This window comes from Carassius gibelio, chromosome A5 (genome assembly GCF_023724105.1).
Source record: "Carassius gibelio isolate Cgi1373 ecotype wild population from Czech Republic chromosome A5, carGib1.2-hapl.c, whole genome shotgun sequence".
Lineage (NCBI taxonomy): Eukaryota > Metazoa > Chordata > Actinopteri > Cypriniformes > Cyprinidae > Carassius > Carassius gibelio.
In genome coordinates, this window is record NC_068375.1 from 15,605,351 (window position 1) to 15,622,063 (window position 16,713).

General features: G+C 36.2%; 1 protein-coding gene across 3 annotated transcripts in view; it reads right to left on the minus strand.

The window, feature by feature from the left end:
- The window catches only part of LOC127996973 (retinoic acid receptor RXR-alpha-B), a 49,550-nt gene extending 42,593 nt beyond the window's left edge, over nt 1-6,957 (minus strand). For 2 of the 3 annotated variants that reach the window (XM_052591989.1, XM_052591988.1), the window contains exon 1: nt 6,721-6,957. In XM_052591989.1, the coding sequence (XP_052447949.1) occupies nt 6,721-6,748 (28 nt within the window). In that variant the 5' untranslated portion in view covers nt 6,749-6,957. Of the gene's footprint in view, nt 1-6,476; nt 6,521-6,720 lie in introns of all 3 variants that reach the window. The other variant, XM_052591990.1, reaches the window with a different exon arrangement.
- Between the last annotated feature and the right edge of the window lie 9,756 nt (nt 6,958-16,713).

Genomic DNA, 16,713 nt, shown 5'->3' on the forward strand with positions numbered 1-16,713 from the left:
GATAATTTTTTATTTTTGGATGAACTGTCCCTTTAAATTAAAGCAAACGTGTATTCAAGAACCCTTAAGCGCCCTTTTTACATCATAAAGGTCATAAAGTCTCTTTTCTAAAATAAGTAGCAATGATTCAGCTAATTATCCCAAATAAATAAAACAGAATCGCACTGCAGGCGATTCTAAAACAAGCCAGTGACTCAGAGGAAAGGAACTTCCTTTCAAATCGACGTCTTCTCCAGGGTGCAAATTGGATCCGTATGTCCCATAGGGTGTAAGTGCAGCAAATAACACCTGTCTGAGTATCACATGAACAGTAGTTTGGGGTCCCTGTTGCTGTTTAATGGAAATTTTTGGTGTGTATAATTTGCTGTTCTCATGGGAGAAGAAATGCAAGATCCATATCTCCATCAGATCTTATCTGAATTACTGACTGTTCTGCATTCAGCCTGTAACATATCCTTCAAAAGAGCTGGAGTGTGTACAGGACGAGGAGATGCAAATAACAGTGAAAGGCAAAAAGGGAGGAAAGGATACGTTAAGCAGATGTAGTAGCTTTTTATAGACAGTATTTACAGTCAGTAGAGTTTTAATTTAATATGTTTTGACTTGCACTTTGTAGAATGTGCTGTCTGGAACAAAACCCATAAACCAGATGAAAGCATTAAACCATATGCACAATGGTAAGATTAAGATAATATAATGGTGGAATATACAGGTGTGTGAATCTTTGCTTTCAGTTATCAGGTGTCACCACTTTTGCAGCAGTAACTGCGACTAAACGTTTCTTGTAGCTGCTGATCAGTCCTGCACAGTGGCTTGTTGGAATTTGATCCCATTCCTCAGTGCAGAACCACTTCAACTCTGTGATGTTGGCGGGTTTCCTCCATTGAACTGCTTGTTTCAGGTCCTTCCACAACATTTCAGTTGGATTAAGGTCTGGACTTTGACTTGGCCATTCCAAAACATCAACTTTGTTCTTCTTTAGCCATTCTTTAGTAGAACGACTCGTGTGCTTGGGGTCATTGTCTCGCTGCATGACACACCTTCTCTAGAGATTCAGTTCCCCGACAGATGTCCTGACATTTTTTCTTTTAGAATTTGCTGGTATAATTCCGAATTCATTGTTCTATCAATGATGGCAAGCCGTCCTGGCCTAGATGCAGCAAAACAGGCCACCATGTTTCACAGATGGAATAAGGTCCTTATGCTGGACTGCAGTGTTTTAATTTACTCCAAGCATAACGCTACTCATTTAAACCAAAAAGTTCTATTTTAGTTTCATCCGTCCATTAAACCTTTCTCCAGTAGTCCTCTGGCTCACCACATGATCTTTAACAAACTGCAGATGGGCAGCAATGTTCTTTTTGGAAAGCTCTAGCTTTCTTCTTGCGACTCTGCCATGCACACCATGGTTGTTCAGTGTTCTTCTGATGGTGGACTCATGAACATTAACAATAGCCAATGTGAGGAAGGCCTTTGCAACCTTGTGGACTATTACATGTCTTGCTTTTTGAGTGATATCTGTTGGTCGACCACTCCTTGGGAATGTAACAATGGTCTTGAATTTCCTCCATTTGTACACAATCTGTCTGACTGTGGCTTTGTGGAGTCCAGACTCTTTAGATGGTTTTGTAACATTTTCCAGCCTGATGAGCAACATTAACTCCTTTTCTCAGAGATCTGCTTTGTTTGTGCCATGATTAACTTCCACAAACATGATCAGACTTTGATAGATCCCTGCACATACTTTTGCCACTCACAGATATGTAACATTGAATCATCTTCCTGAATAAATAAATGAAAAATAAAATGTTTTTGTCTTATTTTTTGAATGGTTTCTCTTTCAAACCCAAAGTTTGGGTCAACTTTCAGGACTTTTGATGTTTTGGGTGATATTTATGCAGAAATATAGAAAATTCTAAAGGGTTCACAAACTTTCAAGCAGCTCTCTCTCTCTCTCTCTCTCTCTCTCTCTCTCTCTCTCTCTCTCTCTCTCTATATATATATATATATATATATATATATATAAAACACCACATAACACATTAATATATATATATATATATATATATATATATATATATATATATATATATATATATATATATATATATATATATATAAAAAAGAAAAAAACTATTTAAACTATTCTAACTCACATTTGGTGATACATATACTGCCATTCAAAAGTTTGGGGTCAGGAACATTATTTTAATGTTTTTGAGAGCCTCCTATGCTCACCAAGGCTGCATTTGTTTAATGGAAAAATACAATAAAACTGTAATATTATGAAATATTATTACAGTTTAAAATAACTCTATTTTAATATATTTTAAATGAAATTATTTTAAATTGTCACAAGATCATTCAGCAATCATTCTAAAATGCTGACTTGGTGCTCATGAAACATTTCTTCTTATTATTAATGTTGAAAACTGTTATTCTGTGGAATCTGATTTTTTTTTCAAAATTCTACGATGAACAGAGAGCTTGAAATAACAACATATATTTGAAGTAGAAATCTTTTGTAACCATGTCCTTGCTGAATAAAAGTATTAATTTTACATATTTAATTCTAACCTAACTTCTGACTGATAGTGTGTAACAATAGAGAAAATAATAGACTGAATACAAATCATGTGATTTTGAGACAACACGAAAGCTTGTTGTGTAACTGCTGCTTTGATTACATACTGTTTGTGTGTATAGCCTGAAACAGGCCTTATACTCAGGTCTGCCACAGACAATGGACTTTGCAAATGCATGTGCAGTGAAGTTAACCTCAAAAGTTTACACCTGGCCCTTATGAAACAAAAATATATTGCAGTATATTGGAAAATATCATGTAATATATTAGGCATATATTCTTATATATATTTATTTTTTCCAATATATTGCAATATATTGAAAGCGGCAATCATTTGTATATTTTGCAATATATTATATAATATATGTATCATCAATATATTATTAAATGTATTCAAATATATAAAATATAAGAAAATAAAAAGGGAAAATAATATATTACAATTTATCACAATATATTTTAAGAAATATATTGGTAAATATATTTTCCTTTCGTAAGGGGGTACTTAGACAGCTGGACCTCTCATTAACCTCTCTGTTGCAGCACGCAAAAACAAAGACGGACACGGACTTAAACATATTAGATAATTACACTGGTACTGACCTGCCTCTAGACAATGTGCAGCATTAAAGTCAAAGGAGTCTACAGTCCGTCTACACACATACACACACATCCTTCACACTCTAAATGGCATGGTACTTATGCTGGCATAAAGATGGAAAGTGGGGATGGGAGAGTTATTGTACATTCTTTAGATTCTCAAAATCCATTAACTGGATTACCTTGCAAGGGGTCAAGTGTAATCCCATTAACACCCACCCTGCACCAGAGAAAAAACTTGACTGGTCTAAAACACTCTCTTAAAGAAGTTGTTAGTGCCTGCTATTTTTTTGTTTGATGCTGATGGCAATCTACCTTCATAAATTTTTCATAAATCAAACATACACAACACACACAGACGCACAAACATATAAAGTCCACCAGTGACAACACTTTTATTTTATGAATCAGCTCATACAAAAAATTAAGTGAAATGCTGAATTGAGAAAAATAAAATATTGTTTAAGTAATCGGTTTGTCCTTCTTTTATATATATATATATATATATATATATATATATATATATATATATATATATATATATATATATATATATATAATTGCAATTCTGAGAAGAACAGTCTTAATTGTGAAATATAAACTCACAATTAAACAATTAAATTAAATTAAAATTAAATTAAAAGTCAGAATTATATAATATGTATATATTTATTTTTATTCTGTAGAGGAAATAAAATTGCAAGAAAGAAAGTCAGAATTCTGAGGTTATATCTTGCAATTCTGGAATAAAAAAAATAGTCTGAATTGTGAGATGTAAGCTCAGAATTACAAGAAAAAAAAAGTATGGTGAGATAAAAAGTCGCGTTTTTATTCTGTGTCAGAAACAAATTAACGATATTTATTCATAGCGTTTCTTTGTTTTCCAAATCTGAAACTTTCTGTTTATTTTGTATGCAACCAAACAAGGTCTACAGTACAACATGCAGAGTTGCCTTTATCAAGGAGTCATGCATTCACTGCATAGAGCAAATGATTAACAGGGCAGCTTTCTGAGCCGTTCAAATATACCCCCTCTGCCAACACTCATCACTTTCAAAAGGCTTTAAGAGATGATGCTTAAATTTCAACAGTTTGTACAACAGTGAAACAAGAGAAGATCCAAACACACACTCCTCTCGCAATGTGTGTGCATCACCTGACACTTCAGACAGACTTTCTCAAGTGCAGTTTGGCTCTCTGTAGTCCTGTCTAGAAACAGCCCACACTGCTTTGATTTGGACAGACAGTAGCTGGAGGGTGTCTCAGAGACGCTGTCACTTTAAGCAATTAACTTTCCCTTTAAAGCCACTCTTATAAAACTGACAGCTGCAGACATTCACAAAGGACCAAGCACCTCTTCAGAAACAAAAAACTGCTCCGCCATAAAACCAAATTGGTTCTTTTTTATTGAGGTGGTCCGGCATCCCGTATACACCCCCCTCCCTACCACAGATGGGCTTCTTACAATGGGACCCTCTATTTCTTAATAATGCTCATGGACTTGGGACGGTCCAGGGAAAGGTTGTGTCCCCCAGAGACCTATAGAGAGCAAACATTTAAAATGCCAGTAAAGTTGCACACATTGAGCCTCAAAACTTGCTGTTCACACTAGGATTCCAACATGCAATAGGAATGTAAATAGGTGGCTTGGGAAATGAATATTGCTGCAAAACAATTTCAGTTTCAAGTTTATACAACATCCTGTGTACCATCACTTATGCCATGAGTTATTCATTTCTAAATCTCAATGGCTACAGCCAAATTTTCCAGCTAAGCTTTTGAGAAACAGATCAATTACAGAGGCTGACGCGGTTTAAGAGGAGCTCAGGTAAGAACAGACTACTTTTGTACAGCATATAATTACCAAGCAAACCAAAGAAAAGAAAGACCTTGATAAACCCGAGATCTAGTAAAGTTTTCAAATCTCAGCCGGACTCAGAGCTTGGTGTACCGCCCTTTGAAGTGGTTGAGATAACTACTGAAGTGTGCTGACATCGATTTGTTGAGCTTTCATGGCAACTCATTTTAACATTTATTCCTTTAAATGGAATTCTTTATAATACTTAATACTTATATTCATAATAGTGTAAATATACTAATCAGTACTTGGTATTGTAATATTGATTAACAACCTGTACTTACTATAAAATTATGGTTAGGGTTTGGTTTAGGGTCAGTTGCTTATTGATGCAGAATACTGTTGTTACTAGTAAATACATGTAAATAACGTGTTTGCTAAATAATTTAATGAGGCTGTGAAAGACAGAAGTACAAAGCTTTTAGTGTACTGTAATGTTCAACAATATACTGAATGTTCAGCCAATGATATGTCTTTCCAAAAAACAAAAAGTAGGCAAAAACTCCATAAAAGGTTTGGAAGTTATGAATAGTTAAAATTACGACTTTTACAGCAAGTGCCATTGTAAAGTGTATCTCTCACAGACTAGTTTTCAGCCATGTTAAATTCAATATGGTATCTGTTTAAGGTCAGTAGTAATTTTTTGATTGCTAGTCCTTTGTTAGTCGCTACTCCAGTAGAGCCAAGTAAGTGTTCTGCTGCCATTTTGCCACTGAATTTTAATGGGATTCACTTCTGACCAGTAGCCCAATTTATTCCATTATATATACATTTTCAAATAGAACCTATCTATTTTAGCTTTGCTATTACTTATTTTTTGGATGATAGAACTTCTTTATGAGACACTAGTATTTATCCCATTTGCTAAGCATTTATCCCACTAGTTACTTACTATATGTGAAGACTGGTCAAAATTGTTACTTTGTAGTCAATTTATAGTAAGAATAAAGTACTAGTCAAATTGCAATTGCTAGGTCTACCGGTCACAACTGGAATACACACTTGTCTAAAGTGAGCATTTTTTTAATTTGAACCACAGATCCCCATTGAATTCAATGACGAAACGATTCTGTTTATTACCAGTAACAACGGAATAGTTAGGCTACTAATTGTCACTGTTAGCATAACAATGACAAGTAAATAAACAAATTAAATTCATAAAAAAGTACTAGATATGTAAAAGTAAATTCTCGTTAGTTTACAGAAATAATTGTTAAAACAGCTTGCCATAAGCGTTTAGAGCGATACATGTGACAGCGCACAACTGAAGAAGAGAGCGCTTGAATAAACTATTAACATTCACTGTTTGTCTGAAGACATCGAGTCTGCACTTCTCTCACACCTTAATTGTTATAGTAACACCCCTTTATCTTATCGTAAAATATCACAGATATAAACTTATTATAACAGTGACAATCTCACTCATCGTATTACCTGTAGTAGCTCGCTTGCGTATTACTTCTATTCATTCCATTTACCTGCCCACAAAAATTATGAAATGTTATCCTACTATTTTAAGGAAAACAGGTTTAAGACACTCATACACATTTGAACGTTTACATGCAGAATAGTTTTGTTTCGTTCAACACTTTTGCGCAGAAACTGGTAGATGTCTGTACCTCTGCATGACATTAGCCTTAACATAAAAGAAACCATATTTCCCCAGAGTCAAACTCACCTAGAGACAAGAATGGTTTGGTTTCCATATTAGCGCATGTCAGCTACGTTTCTTGCAAATAATGATTTATTTTCCCAAGTGGGCACGCTATAAGATCCAGTAGGAAACGTCGTCAGACTGAAGCCAGAGATCCGCTGTCAAAATCCACTTAATATAACTAAAGTATGTACTTCAATCGGCTCCATCCAGTTTGTAACTCCGCGAGAGCGCTCGCTCGCTCACTCCCTCCCAGTACTCCTTCAGCGACCCACCACTGCCTCACCATAGGGACCCTACCGAGGGGAACTCCGACCGCCTGCGCTTTTACAGCGACAAGCCTGTTCTACTTTTTATATTGTGGTACTGTTCCAAACACCCTTTTCAGACTGTAAGATAATTATATCAAAATGTGTACTTAATATTTATACAGGAATGACTATAGACCTTATTCGTTTTAGACGCCATATTTAGTTAAACCTCAGGTCGTCTATCTATACTAAATGTGTTGTGATCTCAATGTTGTATCCTAAATGGAATTCAACATTAATTAATAAATGTGGCACATTAAAGATCAAACCCATTCATTAGCATTATGGAACAAGTATATTAATGAATATGCATAGATTAATATAGATTGAGGGTTTTACTCAATGCCAAGGGAATGAATCATAATGTGAGGTGGCGATACTAATAGCTATATCATTTTAATATACATTTCATGGTATGGTATATTCAGAACAGACATTAAATGTACAGTTGGCTATAAAGAGAAATATAAAGAAAGAATGGTTGCAAAGTGAGAGACATCTTTCAAGATTCTGCCATAAAAATGAACCCATATAAATAAATGCCTCCACATGTAAATATTTCGATGTACTTTATGTTCAGTAAGTCCATTTTTAACCTGAACAGAGCAACTGGGATCTTTTTAACTGTGATTAAAATGTTGCTAATACTTATGTAATCACTTCAAACAGGTCATGAGCTTCCCTTTGTTGAAGATGTCAGTGAGTTTGTCTTGACACTGAGAAAAGGTTTTGATAGTTTGGAGTTCTATAGACAGATTAGAAGCTGTAATTAGCTGTGTGTTCAGATTTGATGTTTATTTAAATGTCTTGGAATTTCAGTCCTGTTGGTCCACATTATACTGCACTACTTCAATGCAAACTTGACACCTCTCCAATAGTGCTTGTCTGAGCAAAGAAAATGCTGTCTCAGATCTAATTAAATTGTACATTTAGAGGTCAAATAGCTTTTCAAAGCAAATGGCACAGTTCAGCTTCTGAGCTCTAGTTGTACTGTAGTTAAAGTTGTAAAAACGGATGAGGAGAGAGTCATAGGTTACAATACCAGCTGGTGAGATTGAGAGAACATACTCACTTTTCAAACAGCATCTTACTCTGAGGAGAGCAAAATGACTTTCCAAGCATGATTGCAATTATTCAGTTCAAGCACTATTATAGAGAGAGCGTATAATAAATCTTAATGTGGTTCATTTAAAATATGATATCTGTATCACTAGGAAAATGCAATAAGGATCAGTTCAGTTCAGAATGCAATCCCTTTTTATTTTAATGTATCATTGTAATGAAAAGGATTGTCCACCCAGAAAAGAAAATTGTATCATCATTTGATCACTTTAAAGGGTTAGTTCAGCCAAAAATGAAAATGTTGTCATTAATGACTCACCCTGATGTCGTTCCAAACCCGTGAGACCTCCGTTCATCTTCGGAACACAGTTTAAAATAGATTTAGTCCGAGAGCTCTCAGTCCCTCCATTGAAACTGTGTGTACGGTATACTGTCCATGTCCAGAAAGGTAAGAAAAACATAATCAAAGTAGTCCATGTGACACCAGACACCAGATCCGAAAGAAAAGACAATGCTGAATAAAGTCATAATTTTTGTAATTTTTGGACCAAAATGTATTTTCGATGCTTCAACAAATTCTAACTAACCCTCTGATATCACATGGACTACTCTGATGATGTTTTTCTTACCTTTCTGGACATGGACAGTATACCGCAGGGCCGGATTGGGACTCCTTTTCAGCCCTGGAGTTGCCTTAGACCTACCCACTTTAGTTCACAACTGACTATATTAAAATAATGTAATTAAAACCTCAGAATATAATTCCCCTACAGCCTTGTAATTCATTGTATTTTTTTAAAACATCATCATTTCCAATTCAGTGCAAAAACAATAGCCTAAGTTTTGCTTTAAAGTGAAGATTTATTAGAACAGTAAATGACAGGATAGTGTAAGAATCTCTTTTCTTTAAGATTTAGTATTCATAAATATCCAAACATTGAAACAAAAACAAAAAAATCTAATAAAAACAAATATATAAAACAAAATAAAAAATAAAGATTAAAATAAAATGTATTGCACTTTCTAATGACAGTATAATCTCAGTTTCATTAATGTATTGCTGAATCATCAGGTATTATTAATTATCTCGGGGGATTTTTCATTGAGCAGTGCTCTTGATTACTGTCAGTTCTTCTACAATCCTACCTGCCCATTCTGCTGTGTTGGGCTCATGACTGGAGCTTGGTAACGTTACTGGGCCTTGCTCTTAGCATAAAACGGGACTAGATGCGGCTGCTGCTGAAGAGTTACAAGAAAAAGTTTGATACATGAGCGGTGGTTTGCAAACAAAGTTGTTTTGCATTGTCGCTAGCATCTTGAACTGCTCCAAACTACCTTAATGTTAGCTTACTTACCGGCCGCGTCATCTCCGTTTGTTTAGTTTTTTTGAGGAAGAATGTGCTCAGCTTAGAACATTTGTCCGCGTAAGTTTGCAAAGCTTTCTTCTTATTTATTCTGGACTTTTCAGCACGGCATTTGCGCTTTCTGTTATCCATTTTTATCTCACTTTTTTTATATTTTGAGCAACTTGCAAGGTCACCTTGAAGGTGACGTGTTGGGGTCGGGGCCAGGCAGTCAACAGATACTCACGTCATCATTATCTTAATAAGAAAAAATTAAATAAAAAATAGTGGCACGGTGGTAAAATAATGAATAAAAAGAGTGGGGCTGCGGTAAAATAATAATAATAATAATATATTATATATATATATATATATATATATATATATATATATATATATATATATATATATATAATTTTTTTTTTTTCCAACTCAGTGCCATGACAACAACGGCCCTCAGAGCCAAAAAAAACATACCAGTCCACCGGAAATTTTCCCGGTGCTCCCGATTAGCCAATCCGGGCCTGGTATACCGTACACACAGCTTCAATGGAGGGACTGAGAGCTCTCGGACTAAAACTAAAATATCTTAAACTGTGTCCCGAAGATAAACGGAGGTCTTATGATTTTGGAACAACATCAGGGTGAGTCATTAATGACATAATTTAAATTTTTGGCTGAACAAACCATTTAAGTTTTTCCAAACTTGTATGATTTTCTTTCTTCTTTTGAACACAAAAATATATATTTTGACAAATGTAGGTAACCAAATAGTTAATGGTAGCCACTGACTTCAATAGTATGGAACAAGTACTATGGAAGTCAGTCGCGACCAAGTCAATGGCTATAGGCTACTATCAAATGTTTCTTCTTTTGTGTTCGACAGAAGAAAGAAACTAGGGATATATATATATCCCTAGCCTCTTTATCACTTGAGTGCTATAGGTTTTGTAATTACTCTGTCAGAATAAGTCTATACTCTCAGGAACTATGCTTTCCTATAGAGATTTACTAATAGTGATGGTGCAGGCCAACAAACAGCTCTGCTGAAATGAGCACACAATACCCGGCGAAACAGGAGCAACTCCATCAAACAGTGGTATTATCAAGGGTTAGTGACAGAAAACCAAAATCCTTGTGCAGTGTGACTTTCTCAGGGAGACAAATTGCGATGTGTCTCACTGACTGATCTCTTAAGGATCAACGCCAAGTGCAGGACTCAGTGGCAGGAGTGATTTAGTGCGTCTCACTCTCTCCGCCGGTCAGCCACTGTGGAGGAAAGAGAGGAACAATCAGCCTCATCATAAATCTCTACACTTCCTCCCACCATCAACAGTTCAAGAGAAATACCCCCCAACCCCCTCGTACACAGCCCATTAAACCTGTTTGCCCCTGGACTCACACACACACACACACACACACACACACACACACACACACACACACACACACACACACACACACACACACACACACACACACACACAATTCTGCTGAGGTCCAACACAGCAGCAAGTAATCAGTCATTTCAATGCATTCATCAGGAGAGTTCTGGGGGAAAAAAATGTCTAAATATAAAAATGTTTGGAGTGCTGAACATATAGGCAAGGCCACAATTAAAGGAACAGCTCATGGAAAAATAAACATTCTGGAATTATTTATTTACCCTCATGTCATTTCAATCCCATATGCTGTTAAAGGGATAGTTGACCCCAAAATAAAAATGATGTCATTAATGACTCACCCTCATGTCATTCCAAACCCATGAGTTCATCTTCGGAACACAGTTTAAGATATTTTATATTTAGTCAGAGAGCTTTCTGTCCCTCCAGTGAAAGTGTGTGTACAGTATACTGTCCATGTCCAGAAAGATAAGAAAAACATCTTCAAAGTAGTCCATGTGACATCAGAGGGTCAGTTAGAAGTTTTTGAAGCATCGAAACTACATTTTTGTACAAAAATAGCAAAAACTACGGCTTTATTCATTATTGTCTTCTCTTCCATGTCTGTTGTGAGAGAGTTCAAAACAAAGCAGTTTGTGATATCCGGTTCACGAACGAATCATGCGATGTAACCGGATCTTCGTGAATCAGTTCACCAAATCGAACTGAATCGTTTGAAACAGTTCGCGTCTGCAATATGCTTTAATCCTCAAATGACTTAAGATGTAAACTTTTTTAATGTGGCTGAGATTCCCTCTAAATCACTATTCGGAGGGGACTAGTTTTCCAAACTACGTTTGAGTTTCGATTCTTACCACCTGATTAATGTTTGGTTCCTTTAGTTTAACTTGTTTCCTTTTTAAATTTTTTTTTTTATTAAATGTAATTAAAACATTATGTAACTGAGTACATAAATGAACGTGAGTAATCTTACCTGATGCTGATATTACAATGGCTGGTATTAACAGTTTATGTGATATTGCTCTTGATTTTATTATTTGTATTATTTTTTTATTATTTATTTTCCGCTAAGCAAATATATCAAACATCCGCGTGGTAAGAGCATCCACGATAATTCACGTTGGCCAAAACACACAAGGAAACGCATTGTGAAATAAAATATAACCGGCAATCACAGACATTCGCATTCGGACGGGATTAGTTTTCTCAGAGGATCACTGAGTTTGCTGAAAAACGGTAGGTAATTTGCTCTGGAATTATCACAGAGGTTGTGTGAGAAAAACACAGACGTGGCAGATTCGGACAGGATTAAAATCACCAAGTACGTCTGTGAAACGCAGATTTCTCTAACGACCCCCTGTAAAACTAGTCCCAACAGAATAGGGCTTAAGTTAACACAAAACCAATATCCCGGAGTAATTCATTTACTCAGGGTGCTTTCACACCTGCCTCATTTAGTTCGGTTGAATCGTACCAGAGTTCGTTTCCCCCTTTGTCGCGGTTCTATTGGGCAGGTGCGAAAGCAGCAGTCGCACTCGGGTGCACACCAAAAGCGGACCAAACAAGCGTACCGAGACCTGCTTGAAGAGGTGGTCTCGGTACGCTTTCAAACGAACTCTGGAGCGGTTCGTTTGTGGTGAGAATGTGATCCGACCTTGAACAGACCCAACTGCAAAAAGTACTGATCATTTTTGGATTAAACCAACTGCCGTAGTCAGCTGCGTTGTGCATTATGGGATGAGGAAGTGTATGTTGACAGTTTGCACTTTAGCATGGCAGCTCGTGGACAAACTGGGAGTAGTGAGGAGGTGCGGAACCTCAGAGAAATTTGGTCTAATGACCAAGAGCATGTCAGAGAAGAATTAATGTACGCCTCTGCTTGAAGTTACTTCTCGATTCCCGCTCGCCGTTTGCAGTGCATTAGAACGTTGTTTTCAAGCCGCATCCGCGCTTCATTATAGAGATGTATTTTTTGCATATTGTGGTGTATACAAACAATGTAATAGATTATGGCCAGGGACAAAACCAGCCCGCGCAGTCGTGTTGTCGTGTAGTTGTGTTGTCTCTGTGTTGTTTTCTGGCTTTTCCTCTTATGTTGGAATTTTCCCGCAGGCAAATTCTCACCAATCGAAAAGCAGTTTAGGAAATACATCATGGCCAATGAGTGATGTAGATGTTGTCATGTGACTGCATTTTGGTTCGATTCAACTGGTACGGACCAAAGCAATCAGTGTGGTGTGAAAAGGAACCAAAAAAGCTGAAAAATGCTACAATGTATAATTGTTTGCCCTTGTTTCGGACCAAATGAATCGAACTAGAGATGTGAAAGCACCCTCAAACAGTACACTAACTGAACTGCTGTGAAGAAAGAACTGAAGATGAACACCGAGCCGAGCCAGATAACGAACGAGTCAAGAACCGGTTGCATCGGTTTTCGGATCACCAGTAGTGATGGGAAGTTCGGTTCTTTTCCGCAAACTGGTTCTTCCAGACAGTTCGATACAATAAACCGGTTGTAGAAAACGGTTCACCGGTTCTTTTGCGCGTGAAGTAATGACGTCGTTGCCAATGATCAGGGCCGTGCACAGACCTTTTGAGGGGCATGTGCTGAAACTGAAAAAGGGCACCCCCCTCCCTTTTTTATATCAAGATTATTTAATAAGCCTGCATAAAAGGAAGACATGGTCACATCTTCATGACAAATTCAATTAACACAAAATAATAGTCTCAAAAGCTTTAGATTTATTCATGATTAATAACCAAAATAATAATATTAGATAATTAGATAATATAAATAAACAGGGTTTTAAGGGCTTCTTTAAACCTAATTACAACAGCTCTTGTGTACTCCCTCTTTTTTTAAATTGCATTTATAGAGAAAAAAAATACTTGAATCATACATAAACATGTTAACCAAATAATTAGCTTATAAAACCAAACAGAAACCAAAATCTTTTTTTATTTAACTTTATGCACTTTTTTATGAACTTTGCAAAGAAAAAAAATTATATATATTCTCATTTTTAGCTATTCTGTTTGGTTTTATAAGCTAATTTGTATTATTTGGTTAACATGATTATGACATTGAGAAGAGGGGAAGGTGAGCAATGAGTCAAGTATTTTTGACAAACTTTTTTGAAATATAATTTAAGTAATTATGTCCAACTCAATTCCAGATTATAAGAAACTATAGTCATACCGTTACTATAACATATCCAACATGTATACGCCTACCAGGCAAAAATTTGATACTGTGGTGGACCAGGGATGTTGGTCTCTTGAAGGTCTCTTATTCACTACACTTTCCCTAAAATAAGCCAGCAATTAAAAAATAAATAAAAACAGTGTGAAAAGTACAATTGCAGTGAAAAGCATTTCTGAAGGATCACGTGACACTGAAGAGTACTGAACTGGAATGATGCTGAAAATTCAGCTGTGATCACAAAAATAAATTACATTTTAAAATATATTCAAATAGAAAACAGTTATTTAAAATTGTAAAAATATTACACAATATTACTGTTTTTGCTGTATTTTGGATCAAATAAATGAAGCCTTGGAATGAATCATTAATTACATTCTGCATGATAAAATATAAAGATTTCACAGTGATCTTCTGTAAAAAAAAAAAAAATTAGTTACTACTACATTACTGTAGTAAAACCATGTTTTACTACATTTTATACATGTGAGGAAAAGCGGAGAGTATACCATAACATGATTAGCCTTAATGTTAATAAATTAAGTGTATCAGCAATCATAAATCAAAACAGAAATTTCTTAGAAAAATATGTTATCTAGGTGACGAGGATCACTCGTCGCTTTGTGTAAGTTCCAGTACGAAACACCGGGGGGCGCCCCTGTTATGATTTTCCGATGGTAAAAACATTATATGTTGTTGTATTACTTATCAATATATCGTTTTTGACCAGCGAATGTGTGGAAATGTGATTTTCTTTTTTGGCCGTCATTAAAACGGCGACGGCGCCTGCCGCTGCCGGGATCACATTACATTTTCATCTAACGTTACAGGTTACACACTAGATTTGTAGCTATATAGACGGAGCGCTCAGTTTTTCCTGTGGTAAAATGCATTTGGGAAAAATCGCATTTTATAAAAGATGAAATGCTACTGTATGCACGGGCTATTTAAGTGTTGGCTATGTAGGCTATTGGATGGCAAATGCAAGCCCTCTGTCTCTCAGGCGACGTCCCACGTGTCTCAGTCAGTGAGTCAGTCAGACATCAAATAAATAAAATATGAGCCTTTATAGACCTAGTGTTTAGTAGTACTTACGCAAACAACAAGATATTTATTTACCCTTCGCAAAACTTTGTTCAGCTCAGCTGTTGTCTACTGTGCGGCTGCTGTGGAACTTCAGTTGATTCAACAGAGGTGGCGGAGTTATCATCTTACTGACAGCTTGAGGATCGAATAAGATCTACACAAGCTCGTTTTAAGAACTTTCATTTGCTAAATATTTGTAAAAAGGACAGACAGACGTAAAGGGTGACCAATAGCATTGATAAAAAATAAAAAGTAAACACCACCAAAAAAAGGGCACTTCGTTTGGAGTGTAAGGGCAAAAAGGGCATGTGTTCTGCACAGGTTGAGCCCTACCTGTGCACGTGCCTGCCAATGATTGCCCTTGAATCGAGCCTTCTGTTTACCTGCGCTCATAACATTAGCACAGAATCAGTTCAGAATCAATCACCAAAAGAATCAGTTCAGTTCAGACGCTCCGTGTGTCAGTCTTCTTCACGCTGAATCACACATGCGCAGTATCATCAGCTCCTCGGTTCTCGAATTGGACGCGTTCGACAAAAACGGTTCTTGACTCGAGAATGAGGACGAGTACATGGAAGAGAAGACAATGCTGAATAAAGTCATAGTTTTTGCTATTTTTGGACTAAAATGTATTTCCGATGCTTCAAAATATTCTAACTGACCCTCTGATGTCACATGGACTACTTTGATGATGTTTTTATTACCTTTCTGGACACGGACAGTATACCGTACACACAATTTCAATGGAGAGACTGGAAAAAAAGTTTTTGAACAATATATGACATTTTTGTTCAGGATTCTTTGATGAATAGAAGGTTAAAATGAAGAGTATTTATAAGAAGATTTTACATTACATTACGAATGTCTTTATGGTCAGTTTTAATCAATTAAATGCATCCTTGCTGAATAATAGTACTAATTTCTTTTCTTTTTTTAAATTAACACTGCATTTACATGTACAAATAATAAAAATTTCTACATGTAATTTTCAATATTTTTGGGTCAAGTATTACTTTAACTTTGGGCTAAACGTTAAGTTTGACCGAATCCCTCTCTCAGTCACATTATCAGATCTTGTTTACTTGCTTCAACAAATGCTATAAGATTCATGTTTTATTCAAAAGTCATTTCCAGAAGAATTTACAAGGGATGAGTATTTGCCAGCTGAGCACAACACAAAAGGAAATGAAAATACACAGCACTGAAATACATTGTCCAAAGCGCTGAGGCCCAGTTCCGCTGTATGAGCTTCAATATGAGTCCAAAGATTTACTGCTGTGAATAATTAGTAAGTGAAGTGTGGCTGACTTCTCCACAGCCCTAGATACTTGGCACACTCTTTCCCTGTTTGCATCTCCACCAATATATCCAGATGGTCAACTCACTATGAACTCCCTGGGCTAGTTACACCATGCAGCCTGCATATTATTTATCAATAACTGCCATCCTATCAGGTGCTGGGACACCAAGAACACTCAGCGGTTAGGAGAAAGTAGGGGGGCAAACATGTAAATACACACACACACACACATATGCAAACGTGCATGAGTGTGGACCTACGCACACACACATACCCAAACACACACTGACCCAACATCTGCTTTTCATTA